The sequence below is a fragment of the Denticeps clupeoides genome, chromosome 2 (assembly GCF_900700375.1).
Source record: "Denticeps clupeoides chromosome 2, fDenClu1.1, whole genome shotgun sequence".
Lineage (NCBI taxonomy): Eukaryota > Metazoa > Chordata > Actinopteri > Clupeiformes > Denticipitidae > Denticeps > Denticeps clupeoides.
The window spans coordinates 32,788,762-32,805,259 of record NC_041708.1 but is presented as its reverse complement, the minus strand read 5'-3'; the positions used below and the strand labels follow the sequence as shown (position 1 = coordinate 32,805,259).

The window sequence follows — 16,498 nt, the reverse complement described above, 5'->3', positions numbered from 1 at the left end:
CGTGAAACAGTTTTTTTATTTAAATAAGTTGCATTTACATTTTATTTGTAGTTGTATAGTGGAAACCTCAGTTCTATTCTATGCACAATAAAAGATTTATAGCGTGTCTAAATCATGCATATCATGAAATAAATTAAGCGCTTTCATAATTGAATTCAAAAGTAAACCTTCAGCCGCAACCCACTACTGACTGTATAAATGCAGTTGGACATTTGTCCCCAATGGTGGGTACTATTCTAAATATTTTAAATGCTGGATTTCTGATTTTCAGCAGCTGTAAGCCATGATCATCAACATAAAATACACATAATGTGTAATGAATATATGAAATATATAATTTTTTGGTGCACCAAATCCATTCTAAACACAATAATTGGTTTATTGTACAACCTTAGAACCCAGCTGTTCTTTGGCTCACATCTTCACAGTGATATTCCTCTTGCTGAACAAGTTCTGCGTTCTCGCCCTCTCCTCCGGATTCAGCTCCCAGTGTTCCAGGAAGACTCCCTTGAGGGAGGGCAGGTCTGGCAGGGCTGCCAACAGCGCAGGCAGCCAGGACATACTTGGTGAGGGAGAGGAGGGCCGAACGCTGATGTCCAGCACCTCAAGGCCCTTTAGACCCGTGGCCTCACCAAACAACCCACTCCACCCGCTGTCACCCACGCCGCCATTATACGAAAGCTCCAGTTGCTTCAGTGCGGAGAGAGCTCCGCGTCTGGAGGTTGATGCTGCAAAACAGATTTCAGATTTAACAAACCTGATTCAGAAATCATCTAAAACAGCGACTGAGTGAATTTTTACCTAAGTAAAGAATATCCTCGGTGGTGAGACCACAGCTGCTGAGCCTTAGCTCTTGCAGCTTGCATGCAGGCGGTAGGGATCCCAGCAGCACCTTCAGATTCCCCCCCAGACATTTATTCCAAGACATGTTGATGCTCTCCAACTGTGAGAGTGATGGCATGGCCAGGCCTGCAAATATGTGTAATTACAATATTAAAGTGTAATAGAAAGAGAACTATAGTACTATAAAAGTGCATTTTAAAAATACAAATATAGTCATTTTATTTTCATAAATGTAAAGTTAAATCCATCAGCCCAGTCCACACACAGACTTTATATATTAATTTAAAAATGTTATATAAACCAAATAATATATAAAATGGTGTTTCACACACACATCTTTATGTTTAGAAGATATAATCTATTACAGCAGTATTTGCATTATTTTTCACTGGTTTTAGTGCTGTCTGTCTGAATGTTGCTGTGGGCACTGTCGGGGCCATTATCTGCAAATGGAAAAAGCATCAGTTCACCATAAACCGTCAGCGATCAGTTGCTCCATGCAAGGTCCCGTTCTGAGGAGTCCAAAGAATAAACAGGTGAGATCTCCAAGAGCCAAGAACCATTTGGGCAGAACGTCAGGAAGACCTTCCATCAGCAGGTACTGTTGTTTCAAAGAAACAGCCATGACATCCATGCATGTTCACCAGGCAAGACTCCATTGATGAACAATAAGCATGTTGAGGCTTGGTTTGCAAAACAGCCTTTGGAGAAGCCTGGGGATTATTGGGAAACTTTAGTATGGTCTGATGAAAGCAACACTGAACTTTTTGGCAGAAAAAAAAGTTTACACCATGTTTGGAAAAGAAATGGTGCTGCCCACCACCCCAAGAACACCATACCAACAGTTAAGTTTGGGGTGGGAGCATCATGGTTTGTGGCTGCTTTTCAGTACGGGATACTGGCAGACGTCACATTATTGAAGGCAAGATGAATGAAGAAATGTACTGAGAACTTCTGGATAAAAATCTGCTGCCATCTACCAGAAAGCTGAAAATGAAGAGGGTGGACATTTCAGCAGGACAATGATCCCAAACACAAAGCCAAGGAAACAATTAAGGGGTTTCAAAAAAAGAAAATCAAGTTGCTTGAATGGTCCAGTCAATCACCGGACCTAAATTCCAGATAAAATTTATGGAAAAAACTGAAGAAAGTTATGAAAAGGAACCTTCAAGATTTAAAGATTGTTTGTGTGGAAGAGTAGGCCAGATTCACTCCTGAGCAATACAAACTGGTCTCTCCATACAAGAGGCGTCTGGAAGCTGTAACCACTATTTTCTACAAAGTAATAAATAAAGTGTGTTCAATACTTATACTTAAATGATCTGATTTCTTTGTATGAATTCAAGTTTTGGCCCTTACTGATAAGTATTTGACACATCTGCATTTTTATTTTCCCTGCAGTACGCAGCTGAAATGACAATAAACCTCACTTGAACTTGAAAACGGTGTGTTTCACCAGAACTCCAAATTCCAGGAATCCGAATTGCAAAATGTTGCCATATGTTATTACATACCTAGTGCCAGGCAGGCTCCAGTGCTCAGACAACAACCATTCAATGGAAGCTTTCTCATTTTCAAAAATGGAAGAACGGCGAAGAGAGACTGGACCGCGTCCCCGATTTTTCTATTACCGGACACATCCAGCTCGTTGAGTTCAACGAGCGACGGAACAACCTGGGCTACAAAACAACATACAGTGCATATAGTCAAACAACAATGGTCACCGAGAAGCTTGTTCGATTCTCGGCCCTACCCAGGGCCTTGATGTCATCTTCAGTTAAGCGGCAGGAGTGAAGGGCGAGACTGCGCAGGTGAGTCAGCTGGGCCAAGTGCATGGTCATTTCAGAGAAACCTCCTCCAGTCGCCTTGTTTCCGGAGAGATCCAAGAACTGCAGTCCAGGTAGAAATTTCAGTGCTTCACCTAAGGAAACACCAAAATAAACTAAAACATGGAAAATATATATATATATATATATATATATATATATATATATATGTGTGTGTGTGTGTGTGTGTGTGTGTGTGTGTGTGTGTGTGTGTGTGTGTTGTGTGTGTGTATGTGTGTGCCTGTGTTAAATTGCTTAAATTGTAAATAGTGATTGCTAAATTGTTAAAAGTTTTTTTTTTTTTATTATTGCATCCATTTAAACGTTTTTCTAAACCTGGTAATTGAAGCTGGAGCCTATCACAGAAACCACATGACATTTTTACTTTGTTTTTAGGATGAAAGGGTTACCTATGATAGAGAGACAATCTTGTTGTAGACCACACATGTGCAGGTGAAGTTCTGTCAGTCCTGGAGTGGCATTCATGAATGGACACAGGTCCCCAAGTCCGCTTGACAAAAGCCTGTTACAGGAAAGATCTAGAACCTCCAGACTTGGTAACTTGTGAAGAGCTTGTCCTTGGGGGGAAATAACAACCCATGAGCACCAAATGTCTGCTTCAGACCGAGATTTGTTATTGGTTCTCTGACATATGCCTACTCTGTGTCCAATTTGTTTCTTGTATTGCTGTATCTGGAGCTTCATTGTCTAATCTTTCTTTTTATATCAGACTCTCTGTAGCTAAGATTACAATACATTTTACTTTGACTATTGGACTTGACTTTGACATTTAGCTCCTTACCCAATGCTTTGATATCCAAATTCGTTAACTGGCAGTCCACTAAATGGAGCTCCCTCAGTGTGCTTCCAAACTGGAACTCTCTGGTCAGACTCTGGAGACTTCCTCCTCCTGCTCCAGCATTCCAAGACAGGTCAAGGACCTCCAGTAATGGCACCAAGTCAAGAGCGTCCCCTGAGCCATTGAGAAAATGTAATACTTGCAGCTTTACAATAACATATTCAACTCGTGTTCCTATTCCATTTCTCCTATTTACCTGGTATGGTGAAAAGATGTGTAATATATGTATCCTTGGTATGAAGAAAAAACTTTGTGCTGGGCCGATGTTTAAATTGTATGATTTATTGTTTGTATCATTATTCAACAGCCATTGTGTGAGGTTTTTTTTTTTTTTTTTTGTATAAATAAAAAACTGACCCTGTGCTCCTCTTGATATACAGTGGGGCAAAAACAAGTATTTGGCAGCCACAGATTGTCCCACTTAAAAAGATGATTGAGGTATATTTATATTAGGTACACTTCAACTGTGAGAGACAGAATGACAGGTCAAACATTTCCAGTAGGTCTTCACCTGGTTTGCACACAGTGCGGCATTTTGGACCATTCTTCAATTCAGATCTTCTCAAGAGCTTCGTTGCCCGGGTGGTGTGTTTGGGATCATGTGCTGGGTGAAGTGCTGCAGGATTTTAATCCATGAAGATCTAATGTCTTAATAATAGTAACCTTTGTTACTGTGGCCCCAGCTCTTCATGTCACTGAACCATGTAGTTCTGAACTGTTTTCACGTCATGCTCAAGATCTTGTTCTGGGAGATCGTCAGTGATTCCATTTTCTAATAATTGCACCAACAGTTGCTCTCTTCTCACCAAACTGCTTGCTTGTTGTAGATTGGCTCATCCCAGTCTTGTGCAGGTATAGAATCTTGACCCTGGTCTTCCTAGACAGCTCTCTGTTCTTGGTGAAGGTTGGAGTCTGACTGTGAAGGATTGAAGAGCTACTTAAAGAAGTGAAAGGTCTGTGAGTCCTCTGCTTTAAACGATCCCCCTTTGGTGACCAGTGGGCAGCCATGACAGGCGCCCGAGGAGCAGTGTGTGGCGGATCGAGATTCAAACCAGCAACCTTCTGATTACGGTGCCGCTTCCTGCTAGGCCACCACTGCCCTGTTTCTGTACCATTATACCAATACATTCTTTAAAAAAAAACCCATAAAAAACATTCCTACACTTTATTTACATTCTGTTTCTCACAGGTAAAGTGTACCTATGATGAAAATTACAGAGCTCTCTCGTCTTTTTAAGTGGGAGACCTTGCACAATCTGTAAATGCCAAATACTTTTTGCACCACTGTATACTAATGATATGCTCTATATTATTTAACTTTTAAAATTGTGGAATCTGATTGTGACAAGAGCATTTGTTTGACAGCTGCCCTCATCTTGTTGTCAGCTCTTCATTTACTTGTTTCTAAGAGTAGTCTCTATTCTTCATTCTTAGTTTCCAGCCACTCTGAATGTCATGGCTATGATATTAATAATCTCAGAAGACGTAGCCTTACCAAGTGCTGCAAGATCTTGTGCTGTCAGTCTACAGCCACATAGTCTCAGGATTTTTAGCTTTTCCACATGTTGCATTTGAAAGGTGAATGCTTTCAGTGATCCTCCAACAAGGTCATTCCAAGACAGATCAATCACCTCCAAATGTGTCAGAAATGGGAGCAGAGTTGCTGATGCCAACAAAACAATGATTAGAATTAGACATCCAGCGTTGACCGGGCAGCCTTGACTTTTTCTCTGAAACGTAGCTTACCCAGCTCCACCACATCGGTAGCGGTCAGGTCACAGTGACTGAGGCTGAGGCTCTGGCTGTCTGGCTTCTTCCCAAGTTTCTGAATAAACTGCTTGACTCGGCCCCATCCCACTACAGAACCAGTCTCACCATCCACTGCATCGGTTCCCTCTAAAGAACATCAATCAGCACTATATCGAATATTCCCATTGTGAATTCTTTATATACACACACACAATATGTACATGTATCACCTGTTCCTGGTTCAGAGTTCTCCTTCTCAAAGGCATCTTGCTCCTTCACCTCTGGGACGCCTCCATTTCTCCTGTCACTGTTTTCAGAGGTACGGAACAGGCGGCCAACAGATGGCTTCTGGCGGCGTTCTGTGAACGACGTCTTCCTTCGAATCTGATTCATGATCAGGTCTAGAGGGGACCTCTTTTGAGAGCCATCTCGGCCCTTCTGGGACTCTATTTTTCAATGTACAAAAATCAAATCAAAACTAAAGAGAGCCAAAGGGCAAACTTCATTTAACCAAAAGATGGCGACGTCTTGTTCATATAGTTTCTGTGCATGCTCTTTTATGATTAAATTAATAAGTGCTTTTTAATTACTAGTGTTCTATATAAAAACTAATTATACTCTAGTACTTATATTTTCCATGCATAGTTTCATAGTCTTCTGCTTACCCTCGAAGAAAATGGTGTGCTGACATGTTAAATGTCAGGGTGTTAGTAGCCTAGTGGGTAACACACTCGCCTATGAACCAGAAGACCCGGGTTCGAATCCCACTTACTACCATTGTGTCCCTGAGCAAGACACTTAACCCTAAGTTGCTCCAGGGAGACTGTCCCTGTAACTACTGATTGTAAGTCGCTCTGGATAAGGGCGTCTAATAAATGCTGTAAATGTAAATGTAAATGTTCTTAATGTTAACAATAATGTTAATTATTGTTGATTTTATTGTGGTAGAGATGGGTTGAGTTACTTGTATTGTACATAAGTGGACCAGCCACTACATTAAACCCACAATATTATATAGGTGCCCCTGTGCAAGGCATGGACCCCACAACACCTCAGAAGGTGCTGAAGACATTAGCAGCAGATTCAACCTGTTTTGAAATTTGTGAGATAGGCTGGACTTGTTTTTGCAGCACATACCATATTTACTCAAATATATTGTGATGTAGAAGCTATTTTAACCATTTTAATGCTTCCTTAGATAAATCCTGAACTACTAGTATGTATGTAATCTTTAGGTAGGTGGTACAAGACCCGGAAATTCCCACAACATCACAGTAGCTTCTCTTCTTCGCATATTAAATTGTGCTTCAATCTCTTCCCCCTCAGAATCTAATTGAAAATGTGATTCACCAGACCAGGCCACCTTCTTCCACTGATTCCTGGTCCAGTTGGAAATCTGACCTGTCTGCAGCTAAGGTTTTCAGTAAAAGCATGAAATGACTTCACTCCCTGCCAGTTGCAATTATGGTATAGCTGATCCACCATTGCAACTAGGCAGGCAATGTTCTTCCCTTCACCTGTCAATGGTTTTAATGTCGTGCTTGACCTGTGTATGCATGAATACATCATTATTATTCATCAGGTTCTGGTAATTGTGAAAATGTCAGGTTGGCGCGGTGCGTGGTAGAGGGGGTTCAACATACCCGTGGGTTCCATTTTTCTGCTCGGTTGCTGCTCAACGCCGCGACTTGTTCTTGTTGAACCGCGACAGTGCAAGTGCGACAGGGTGTGACGCGCACGTCCTGCTTCCCTGGGAGGAAACCGGGTTCCATCCACCAACCGGGCGCAGAAGGGTAGCGGCGTACAGGACCCCACCCGGGACCCCACGCGTGGCCTAAAACCCCCACGCAAGCCTCACGCTAGCGGGTTGCGCCGTGACCCGGCGTCAGCGCTTCCGCATAAAGACACCCGAGAGACGAAAAGCTGCACTTTGCACTGGCGGGAGGGGCGAAACACCTGACGCCTCGCATTTAAATATCCGCGTTAAGACAATAGAAACGACCTTTGACCTCTGCGTGAACCCGTGAGCGAGGGAAAAAAAACGTGGACACAGCACGGCAGGGTTGCAAGATGGTCTTTGTTCGTTTTAACAGGAGGTAGGAATTCGTGTCGTTCTGTACAATTGCAAAACGAAAGCAGTAACATCAAAAAAAAAAAGAAAAAGATTGTCTTTTTTTTTTTTAAATGCTTACTTTTCCATTGTTCTTTTGTAAGTAATTCTGCATAAAAATACAAGTAAGTACAGAATGTTGGACAGCCTCTCTGAAAGACTTGCATCTGAGGTAGATACACATTTCAGCAGCGTAGGTTCTTATCAGGAAATGGTGACATTGATTGTCGTCTGGTGAAATAAACACACACCAAAAAAAAAAAAAACAGGTTAAGGAGTTTGTCACACATTTCAAACTACAAACCAGTTGTAAAATGCCTAAGCGTGCTGTTGTGTGCAAAAGGCAGAGCATGTTATTTCTGTTAGTGAGAAATTAATAAAACATACAGAGTAGCTTTACAAAACTGTAAACAGAGACGCTGCATAGAAAATACCTACATTTTTATATAACCTCTAAATCCACAGCTCACGCCGTATTCCTTCAACAGCAACCAAACGAGAAAAACATTCTTTAAAATATCTCAAATCTGTGTAATTGCATGGACCAAATTGTCTTAAACACAATACATTTTGTTAAACATACATTCATACATGTATCGGGGTCCAATAAAGATTAAGTACATGTGCAGTAACATAAGCATTCTCTTTTGTATAATGTCTTTCCATAAACAATAAATATTTCCAAGTAATATATACAGTTTAATGTACAGTATGAAATTTGGGTTTTTGTTTTCAATCCTACCTAATTTTAGTAGCAAAAAAAAAACATATAAATGATACAAAAGCTAAATATCCTTGATAATTGTCTCTTTTTTTTTGCTTTGAAATTTGTTCCAAATCTGAACCATTTTTGCAACAAGTTTCCCATAAATGTTTTTGGAGCCAATTGTACAGTTGTTGGAAATTTTCAATGTGCCGAGTTAACTGATGGTGACATCAGATCAAGGATTTCCAACAGATTGGCCTTCATATAGAGAAGAATGCTTGTACGAGTGATGGATTAAGCACTATGGGGTACTCGGTCCCTGTGAGTCATTATTAGGGGATGGGGCTGGGCTTATAGAAGATCCCAGGGGAACGGGACCCTTCATTTGTTGCTGAAGCTCGCCGATGGTCCGCTCCAGCATCTCCCTCGCCTCCCTCTCCCTCCGCAACTCCTCCTGCAGCTCCTCGCGGTCCTCCTCGGCCCGGTCCAGCCTCCTACGAAGCTCCAGTAACTACAGACAGACAAGACATATTTGTAATCAGTTCCAGGAAGAAGAGCAGACACACAGGAAATGAAGACTGATTGATTTGCAGTCGGAAGCACAAACACCAGAGGGCGCTAAGAGCGGCTGTCCATAAATAAATAAATAAATAAATAAATAAATAAATAAATAATCCACATAAAAGGTCTGGGAGGATGGGCCTGATCTCCAAGGCCACAGCTGCTGAGAGACCAAACAAAAACACTATCTAGAGACTGTCTCGCACTCAGACTGTGCACGCGGGTAGCCAAAAGCAGAGGCATTTAGCACATTAAATGAGAGACACTTCCATATATTAAAAAAAACGTCCACCATGCCCTCTGTTCTGCTGTGAGAGTGACAGTACCATTTTTTTTGTATGGGCATTAACGTTTATCTATTACAGATATACTGACCAGTCTGTAAAAGCTCATATTTCCTACATTCATATATGTTTTATTTAGTTCTGGAATTTTTAGGTATGTCTTTGTTTTGTTGTGTATTTTTCTGTACCTCTGTCACATAACGGCTCTCCCCCTGACACTCTCCGTCGTCTGCTTTGTGCCTGGAGGTCTGCTTCACCCGACTCACTGTCTTCCTCTTCTCCTCCCACAGCCTCTGAGCATGCTCAGTCTGCCCTGCCTCCAGTAGACCGCCACAGCTCGCCACTTCACCCCCACGCAAAGCCTCCAGCTCCTGTTTACAGCCCGAAAGAGAGGGGCAAATGAGTCAATCTGACTGCATTGCACTGTGCTGCATTGCACTGTGCTGGTGGGGTGGACACATTACACACCTTCTCCAGCTGTTGCTGCCTCTGCAGGGTGGAGAGAAGCTTCTCGTGCTGAATCCGGTATAGCTGGAGTACCTCCATCACCACGCTGTCTCTGCTCGCCTTCTCGACGCCAACATCCCGCTTATTCTGTGACGTTTCTATGGAGACACTCTCCGGCTGCTCGTCGCCAGGGCGTTCTTGCTGCGATTGGGCGGCGGATCCACTTGGACTCTGGAGTTCTACAACACGGCATGGCGCAAGACTGATCACAGACTGTTGCTAACCGACAGCTACACTCGGAGCTAATAATAAACGCTCACACATAAGCCCAGTGGGGAAAAGGCATTTTCCTGGATGATGTGGCTGAAACAAAACGCCACATACCTGTGGCAACATGTGTCTTCTGCACAGCGGCGTTCTCATCCTGTCTCTTGTCGGCCTGGCTAAGGAGATCGTGAAGCACGTTCGCGTTCAGTGGCCCTGCGTGCTTTCCGGGACTTGGGGACACGGCAGACTCATTTAACCTCTCTTGCATGTACAAGTAAAAGCTAGAAGAGGGAAAATTGCATGATATGCAACATATTAGAATATTATTATTATTATTATGATGTTTGATTCTCTGTGTAATTGCATTACTAAGCTGATAATATTTCTTTATTTGCACAGATGGTGTATGAAGTTGCAGTACCTGTGGCGTATGATGTCAAGGTGACGTGGGTCGCCTTTGATGCCTGGATGCAGGTGGCTGCCCAGAGCAAAGACGGGTGGAGGTGCTGCCTAAAACGGGAGAGAATGGAGAAGCATGTCAGAACTCAGGAGAAAGCGCTGACAGAAGCAGCTCATGGTTCAGGTCTAGGTAGCTGTCGTACCTTCTCACCAGACTCAGCCCCACACAGCCTGTCCTTCACAGGGCCCAGATCAAACCCCACCTTTGGCTTTCCGGCCCCCTCCTGCAAGACACGCACAGTGTGTGTCATGGTGCCAGTGACTAAACAAGTCCCTGCAGAGCTTCAAATGGCCTTCACGGTCTGTTCAGAGCTTTGATGGCCCCCAGGCCCAGCTCTGGCTGTTTGTGCTCCAATTATTCCCATGAACAGAACTAGTTTTTTTTTTTTTTTTTCAGCTTTCTGATGCTCTGCCAGACCCACCCTTCCCATGTAACAGCAGACAGGAATCTACGTCTGGGGCCATACTGAGGAAACATGGGAAGTTGTTACGTAATCCAACAGTAACCTAATCTGCTTTTAATGAAAACGGGGCAGTAACGTATCACATGAGCACTCATCAGAGTCGTGCAGACAGAATGGCCCCTGGGGGTGGGGGGGGCAGCCTATACTGTACACACCCACGCAGCCGCAGACAAAAACATCCTCTTAGCACAAGAGCGTCTGAGTGCCGGAACGCAGAGGAAGCGTCTTCGCTAATTTGTGTTCTCCACACAGATCTGATTCACCGGGTCACAAACAGCCCATAATAAATTCATAACAGGAAATCACCCGGTGTCAACCACCAAATATAGCACGATCCAACGGGCCTCTTGTGAGGCTTTCTAATTTGCAGCTAAAACATTTAGTTTCCTGAATTATGAATGTTTATTCCCACTGGCTGCACTGTTGCAGGGCAGATGAGCTGTGTGTGTGTGTGTGTGTGTGTGTGTGTGTGTGTGTGTGTGTGTGTGTAGGGCACTGGGGGAAGGGGAGGCCCTGCATTTATCAGTCACGTGGCGTCCATAGCATGAGGACACTAATCCGCCCAGTTATTTACATGTGACACAGGCAGACGTATCACCCCCCCTCATACTAGAAAATACCACAACCTTTACTTAACCCCCAGCTGCTCGCACGTCAAATTAAACCGTGTTGGCACTCGGGCCAGAAAGGTCGAGTGTGGGACTGATCCGCTTTACATGTCACACGCCAAAAAAAAAAAAAAAATGGCAGATGCAAACTTCATTATGGAAGGAAAAAAAAACATAAATCATTCAGTCACGTAAGAAGGCCGGCGGAAGACGTCAAGGTTACTTCAAGAGGGCCCTTTTCCACGTCTGAAGGTTGTCTGACTGGCACCCAGGTCGGTAACACGCTGCACTCATATTATTCTATCATTCTATTATCCTATCTGAGACTCCACAGGATAGTGTGTCCTGAGCGAGGAGCCTCTAGTCTACGCATAATGAGACGGGAATGAACCGAATGACGATTTGCCGCGGGGGGAAGGCCGGGCCTGAGGGTCTCCACTACGATTGGCTGGAAGCTTGTTGAGCCGGAGGTGGGCGGGTCCAGCGAGGTGAGTGCTGGCCCTGCAAGAGGATGCGGCAGGCTGTAGGGGCATGTGACGGACTGCTCTCGGCTGCTCTCGCTCGGTCCCTCCCGCCCCGTCGCAGCCATTCTCTGGTTGTTTGTGTAAAACAGTTCTTCTCTGCGAGGGCTTGAGAGCCATGTGACCCCAGCTGAACCCCGGCCAGCCCTTTCCTTTGGGGGGAAACATCTGCTGTATTCCAGGGCTCTACTTCAGCACAACTGCTACACGTCTTACAGTCGCATGAAATCACGTTTCCTCGTAAGTGCCGGAATGGGCGAAGGCCCGGGTGCTTGTTTTAGTTGTTTTAGTTACGATCTGCATCGGGGCAGAACTCGGGTTGTTTATAAGAGCCTTCAGCTTATCTACGGAAAATAGGCCGTCTGTCCGGCCCATAACCACCATCTCACCGCACAACCTCTCTGAACGCGGCCAGTAGACAGGCAAGCTTGGCGCCTACATCGGGAACTGTTAAGTCACCCTCTTTAAACCCATCGGCCAAAATAATAATGGCGGACTTACAGCGAGTTTTGCCTCCGCGGTGTGGACTCCGTGGAACTTCTCCTTCATTCTCTCCAGCAGCTGCTGGAATTCCGGCTCCTCCGCTGCGCCGAGGTGCTTGCGTCCGAGCTGCAGGTAGCAGGCCCACTTGGCTGAGTCGAAGCCCCAGTGGCAGGTGCGCTTGTCCGGCTGGTGGTGGGAGTGCATGACGAACCTCTTCGGGGAGAAGAGGGCGCGGCACTGGGCGCAGCGGATGCAGGGCAAGTTCGGCGCGGCGTAGAGCCGCGGCACAAACAGACCCTGGCATTTGCCCAGACACTGGTGCTCTACCCAGAAGCCTTCGGCGTCCTTCACCTCCTTCCCCTCTCCTTCCTCTGCAGCGTCGTGGTCCGTAGCCGCGTCCCCTGGCTGAAGAAGGGCGTTGCAGAGGCGCTGGGCGTCGGTCAGGGTGATGAGTCCGCAGGACGGGGCGCCAGGCGGGAGGACGCCCGTGACTTTCAGGACGTGGAGCTGAGAGGCGTCGCATCGTGAGCAGTAGACGTAGAGCTGGTCGCACATGGCGTTGATCTGCTGCAGAGTGAAATCCCTCAGCACAGTGTTCAGCACCTGGGGCAGACAGAGCCGCCACTCCCCCCCCAACCGAGAAACAGGAAATGGACTCTCCTTCGAGTACGCAGAGGCTGAGATCCGTGGAGCTGTCAGGGGCCACCAGGAGCGGGCCGCCGGTCGCACCAGCCATGGTCTGGAAAGGAGGCGTCTTTCTGTGACCATAGTGGTCCGAAAATGCGGCAGGGCCGCCCAGAGAGCACTGGCTGCTCAGAGTAAACTGGGCCAGAGTGTGCCTCAGTCCTGGGCTGAGATCCAAAGCGCCTCCATATTTCAAAAATGGCCCGTGATGATACCCCTTATTATGGCCAGGCCCGAGCAGCAGAAAGTGTCCTGCCGCCTCCTCTTCCATGCGTTCAGTCTTCACGCTGGCAGTCTGAGCAAATGCATCAGGGCTCTTCTTTGATTTGGGGCTCATGGACGCCATTATTCGCTTTTTAATTGGAGTGGATTCCAGTGGCCGCTCTCTGCTGGACCTCTTCATGGAGCCCTTGAATGGGCCGTGGTCCTTGTGGACGAGGAGCAGACTGTGCTGGACACTGGCCATCTTGCTTCACTCGGGTTTCAAATGTTCTTCAATGTCCTTCCTCTGTGGTCAGTTCTTCATCTTATTATAAAAAAACGAATAATAATGAATTAATCACACACACCTCTTCATATACAGCTTGTTAATTGTGTGTGGCGAGGACTAAACTTTCTTGACATTTTCAATTTGTGTCCCCGACACCTCCACCCCAGAAACCCTTTTAGGCTACACATAACACCACCTGAACCCACAGATCCATCCCCACACCTGGGCAATATCTACTTTCTGCACCCAGGAATACTCTAACATTATTATAGTTCCACTTCTGTCAATATTTAGGATTATATGGGTCACTTAAAACATTTGATGTAAATTATTATGTCTGACGACACTCACCGACGACGTTGTGGTGGAACAGTTTTTTTTATATTTTTATTCGTGTTGTTGAAAAAGCCTAGACGTTGTTGTGACTGGAACAGAATTCCAGCATTCCACTCACCCACTCCCTCCCACGGGCTCCCCTCCCCCTCTCGCCCCACACGGGACCGCAACAGCGCGCATCGCAGACCGGTTTTTTTATTTTATTTTATTATTTTTTTTTAATCGTTGGGTGGGAGGAAAAGTACATCTATCGAAACGACCCAGCTCGGAAGAAAACAGCTCGTGTTTCCATCACCTGAGCTGGCGAGGAGAGCGTAGAAGAAATTCCATCGCGACGTCCCCGAATGGAACGAGCCGCGACTGCGTGTTTATTCATTTCGTCCGACCGTAACGAATAAATATGTAGTCAAGTCAATTACAATTTACCTACGTACCCACGTGCTGGCTCACCGTGTAAAAAGACTGGATTTTGTGTATTCTATACGACACGGCATGATAACGTATTGTATTTCGTGAGCGAATTTAAAATAAAAAATAAAAAAAAAACAGGAAAAGTAAGAAACGCGCACATCTCGCCGGCCGCCATCGTACAACCGCCGTGGATCGTGCTCACCTCCTCGCCGCCGGCGCGCCTGTGGGGGTAACCTTGGGTCCCGGCTGGAGGTCTGACCGGAGCTCCGGCCTCGACGCATCGGCCGACTGGCGAGAACGAGCGTCGGCGGCGCGAGACCCCGCGACGTCAAGCCGCGGCCCGGCGGCTTACGTCACCAGACGGCGGGCGCGCGCGCGCGCGTCAGACGCCGCTGATGGGAAGTCCGTCTGGCGGGCAGGGCTTGGGGTCAGATGGTAATCTCTCCCTGTGCCCGAAATACTAACGCTAATACATCGACTGTAGGATACGGGACAACCAATTTAATCCATTACATTCATCGGTTTCGCTTCTTTTAAAACCTCGTTTACCATGCGAGAAGGGCTTTATCAAAGTCAATCGTCGAAGAATCGAGGTGTTCTAATGAAAAAAAAAACAATAATACTCTTTTAATCGCGTCAGAATACTAGAGGATGATAATGAATAGTGGAATGGCGGTCAACGTGGCCAAACGCGCTCCGTATGCAGATGTCGGAGCCTCGCACCAGCCAGATGTGGATTCGGGTTGTCTTTTGTCTGCCCAGACGGCCAGACGTGGATTTGCGTTTTCTTTTGTCCGCCTATTTCATCCCATCAGACCATTAACATAAACCGCAAGAGGTGACAATTCTCCCGCCATTTGCATCACTGTTTGCATTTGTATGCTGCAGGACGTGCACGGATTCCCGCCTTTCCCCCGTGCTCGAAGTGCCTTTGTGTTCACATGGGCCGTAACTTCTGGGCCCAGAACGTTTAATAGTCGCAGATGAAATATTCCTTGCGGCCCGGAATGTGCTCTGGCTGGGTTTCTGCAGCGTATTGGTGGTGTCAGGAGGGGGCAAGCTGGCCTGGAGCCCATTTAGGTCACGGCTTGGCGGAGGGGGCTCGCAGGAGAAAACTCAGTTTCACTCATCCACGCACAGAAAATGCAATTAGTCTCTTATTCTGACCTCTCGATGTAATCACACCGTGCACCACGCTGCTCTGCATTCGCACCTACGACTGCAACAGGGGGGATGTGGTAAAACCGGTTTTCGTGGGAACCGAACTCAGGTGATCACAGACCGCAGAGATGTCAAATGGAATTTGAGACGAGCAACATATCTTAAACATAGCTGTACTGATGGTGGCAGGACACGGCATGCTAAAAGTTCAACCGTTCCTTTGGAATGAACAATAAAATGCAGGAACAGAATTTGAATATATTGGCTGCCAGGTTACACTCTTATATTGCACATGGTGCACATTTTAATATCCCTCTTGCAGTGTTCCCAGTACACAGTGGGTTCTACTTTGCGAAAATATGCCAACCTGTAAACTGTCATCAGGCCTGGTGGCACAAATTGGCAGCCATGACAGAAAGGTGTCACAACTCACAGAAGAGCTTGCTGTGTATGAAACCGTGCTGCTGCGAACCGGTCATGGTGACCACTCTAACCCATCACCGCCGAAATTGCCTATAAAGAGCACAAAGGTGAAAGAAGGTGGCATGGTGCGGTAAATCATGGTTTCTTTTTAGAGCGCATGACAGCCAGTTGTGTGTAGTTTGCCTCCGCTGAGATACCTTGCAGATGTTTCTTTGACAGATCGAGCTGTTGACTTGGCCTCCAATATATCCAGATAGCATCACCAGCATGCTGGGGGAAAAATTACTAAAACCTACAGATTCCTCACCTCACAGCTTACAGAACCTCAAGCATTTGCAATATTATCTTTGTGCCAGATCCTTCAGGACACATTCAGAGCTCTTGTGGTTTTGGGCGCAATGTTTGGAAGGTGATTTTTGATGTAATGTAGTGGCTGGTAAATATAGATCTCCCATATTTACCAAAGGCCACAACCCAAATCTATCACTATGTGTTTTTTTCTAATTATATATTGTAATTGCAAGATTGAGACTGTATAATTATAACCCCTTTCACAACCAGCTAACATTAGCAGCTGGATGCATGCCTAGAAGTTTATTATATTTTCTTGAGATGTAATTTTAACGTAGCACATTATATAGTGGACCACAAAAATATATATTGAAATTTTTTTTTACTTTAAGGAACAAAGACAATACATGGTTAATGACACAACAGTCACAATTTTGCACACTTACAGCAGCAGAATATCCAACACTGTGTTGTCCTTATGCATGAAAATAACAATTCTCAAAAACATTTTCATG

The 16,498-nt window shown here is 45.5% G+C and overlaps 2 protein-coding genes across 2 annotated transcripts; both read right to left on the bottom strand.

Moving 5' to 3' along the window:
- Positions 1-3: 3 nt before the first annotated feature.
- Positions 4-7,227, bottom strand: lrrc31 (leucine rich repeat containing 31). Its single transcript, XM_028957400.1, has 10 exons — positions 6,921-7,227; positions 5,508-5,723; positions 5,275-5,424; positions 5,024-5,191; positions 3,472-3,642; positions 3,080-3,247; positions 2,597-2,764; positions 2,358-2,522; positions 802-969; positions 4-728 (listed from the first exon to the last, which is right to left on the bottom strand). The coding sequence occupies exons 1-10, from the start codon at positions 6,931-6,933 to the stop codon at positions 415-417; spliced, it is 1,701 nt and encodes a 566-aa protein (XP_028813233.1). The 5' UTR covers positions 6,934-7,227; the 3' UTR covers positions 4-414.
- Positions 7,228-7,516: 289 nt separating this feature from the next.
- On the bottom strand, positions 7,517-14,568 carry skilb (SKI-like proto-oncogene b). The gene is given in 9 exon segments (XM_028967770.1): positions 7,517-8,604; positions 9,127-9,309; positions 9,407-9,624; positions 9,770-9,933; positions 10,074-10,162; positions 10,255-10,335; positions 12,206-12,820; positions 12,822-13,397; positions 14,311-14,568. Coding segments are annotated over 8 exon segments (2,076 nt in total). The 5' UTR covers positions 13,338-13,397; positions 14,311-14,568; the 3' UTR covers positions 7,517-8,394.
- Between the last annotated feature and the right edge of the window lie 1,930 nt (positions 14,569-16,498).